Genomic DNA, 2,226 nt, shown 5'->3' with positions numbered 1-2,226 from the left:
CCCTTTAGTATCATTATTAGAGGAAACCACGATCCTAGGATGTTTTTTCCAAATGATTTTAAGAGAGAGGGAAAAAGGAGGGGGGAGTGTCAAAGTGACAGGAACATTTGATGTGAGTGAGAAACTTTGATTGGTTGGAAGGAACCTGCAACCGAGGTACATGCCTTAGACCAGAATCAAACCCAGGACCCTTCAGTCCGTGAGCTGATGCTCAAACCACTGAGAAAAACTGTCTAAAGCTGCTTCCTTTCTTTTTGGGTAAATCTTGTAAAACTTAAGACTTAGGCAGCCTTTCTTCAGGTTACAGGTTTTTTAAAAAGTTTGACTATTTTTCCAATAGAAAAATACTATGTGGTCACTAAAGATAAACAAAAAAAGAAGAAAGTTAAAATTACCTTTGTGACACTTAGAAAAAACAACAACTTAACATTGTGTATATGACTTTCCTGTGGTTTTTTCAATAAGTATGACATGTGCACACACCCTACAATGTTTGTACATGCTTATGAAACAGAACCATATTCAATATAGTATTTACAACATCCTTTTCCCCCTTAATGATGCATTAGATAATAATTTGGTCTGTTTTCTATAGGTTCCAGAGCATGTGACAAAGCTTTTTCTATTTTTTATGGAGATGTAATCTATCTATAATAATAAAAGCATAATATGCAAATCGACCAAATGACCGAATAGCAGAACAGCCATCTGGACAACCTTCCAGATGACCATGCTATGACACGCACTGGTGCCAGGCCAGCCAAGGGGGGCGCGATGCAATTGGTCAGGGGCCCCTGGCATCGCCCCACGATCACCCTGCAGAGGAATGCCCAGGCCACCGGCCAGTGACTCTTGAGCAGGTGTGTGGGGCGGGCCAGCGATCGCCTGCAGAGGGAGGCCCAGGTCAGCCAAGCGATTGTACCCCACACCTGTCACCTGCAGAGGGAGGTGACCAGTGGCGGGGGACAGGGGGAAGTGCTGCACAGATGGCAAGCAGTGGCAGCGGTGGGGACAGGGCTAGCTGCCGGCAGCCTGGGGAAGCAAAGCCCCAATAGGCCCTGATCACAGGCCAGGCCTGGGACCCTACCTGAGGGGTCCTGGGTTGCGAGAGGGTGCAGGCGGGGCTGAGGGAAACCCCTTCCACTAGGCCTCTAGTATATATATAAAAGCCTAATATGTGCACCAGGACTCTAGTATAAATATAAAAGCCTCATATGCTAAGTGTCCCACCAAGCCGTCAACCGAATGATCCACTGCTCAACCGGTTGCTATGACGTCCCCTGATCACCAGGGGCCACAGGATCTGACCCGTAGGTTAGCTTGCTGCTGGGGTTCAGCCAATCAGGGACTGGATGAAATGGGCCAGACAAACCCGGGGGTCCTCCCTCCAATCCCACTAACAGTGCACAGGGTTCTTCTTCTCCTCATCCTCACCAACACTTGTGAGCTTTTGTGTTTTTTATAGTTGCCATTCTAGGAGGGGTGAGATGATATCTCGTGGGTTTATTTGCATTTCCAGGTTGACTCATGTCAGGGATCATTTCTGATATAAAGTTTGGTCCTAGGAAGGGGAAAGCAAGGAGTCCATGATCCCGGGTAAAAGCTGGTAGTTCCCCTGCTGTAATCCTGCAGCCTCGGGGCAGGGAGGGTGCACTGCATGGAAATCAGACAGTTCTTGGCATGACCCCCTCCAGCTCTGGCAGCCCTGTTTTCTCGCCTGTGAAATGGGGATGTGCACACCCGTCTCCTGGGTCACCGCTGGACTGAGGAGTGTGGAGGTGGAATGTCTACACCTGCGGAACCTGAAGGAATGCAGGGCTGACCTGCAGGTGCTGCTCCTCCTAGGCCCAGGGCCAGGTTTATGTCCATTTCTTCTGCTGCTGCAGGTTCACCAGGAGCTAGAGGGCCAATGGGGATGCCTGGAACTGCTGGCTCAGTTGGGCCCAAAGGGGACAATGGCTCTGCTGGAGAACCTGGACCGAAGGGAGACTCGGGGCCACGTGGTGAGCAGTGGGCGTGGACTGCAATGCCTGCCACTAGGCCATGTAGGGGGATGCACATACCCATCCCAGGAAGGAGGGTGCCCTGCGGGTGGCACTGGGTTCATGCAGGGAAGGCTGTAATACTGCTGGGCGGTGTCTGTAGGATGGTGCTGTTCTCTGACCTCTATGACTGCTCTCACCTTCTCACGCTCTCCCCCTTCCAAGAAGACTCAGTGCACTGACT

At 50.6% G+C, this 2,226-nt stretch overlaps 2 protein-coding genes across 2 annotated transcripts in view; one reads left to right on the top strand and one right to left on the bottom strand.

Annotated features, from left to right (window-relative positions):
* The window catches only part of LOC102438188 (mannose-binding protein A-like), a 57,956-nt gene that overhangs the window by 26,007 nt on the left and 29,723 nt on the right, over positions 1 to 2,226 (bottom strand). The window lies entirely within an intron of this gene.
* Positions 1 to 2,226, top strand: part of LOC102438498 (pulmonary surfactant-associated protein D-like) — a 17,866-nt gene that overhangs the window by 9,329 nt on the left and 6,311 nt on the right. The window contains exon 3 of the mRNA XM_023747974.1: positions 1,887 to 2,003. Within this exon, the coding sequence (XP_023603742.1) occupies positions 1,887 to 2,003 (117 nt within the window). The remainder of the gene's footprint in view (positions 1 to 1,886; positions 2,004 to 2,226) is intronic.

This window comes from Myotis lucifugus, unplaced genomic scaffold (assembly GCF_000147115.1).
Source record: "Myotis lucifugus unplaced genomic scaffold, Myoluc2.0 scaffold_1080, whole genome shotgun sequence".
Lineage (NCBI taxonomy): Eukaryota > Metazoa > Chordata > Mammalia > Chiroptera > Vespertilionidae > Myotis > Myotis lucifugus.
The sequence above is the reverse complement of the archived record's forward strand: the minus strand, read 5'-3'. Positions and strand labels throughout refer to the sequence as shown.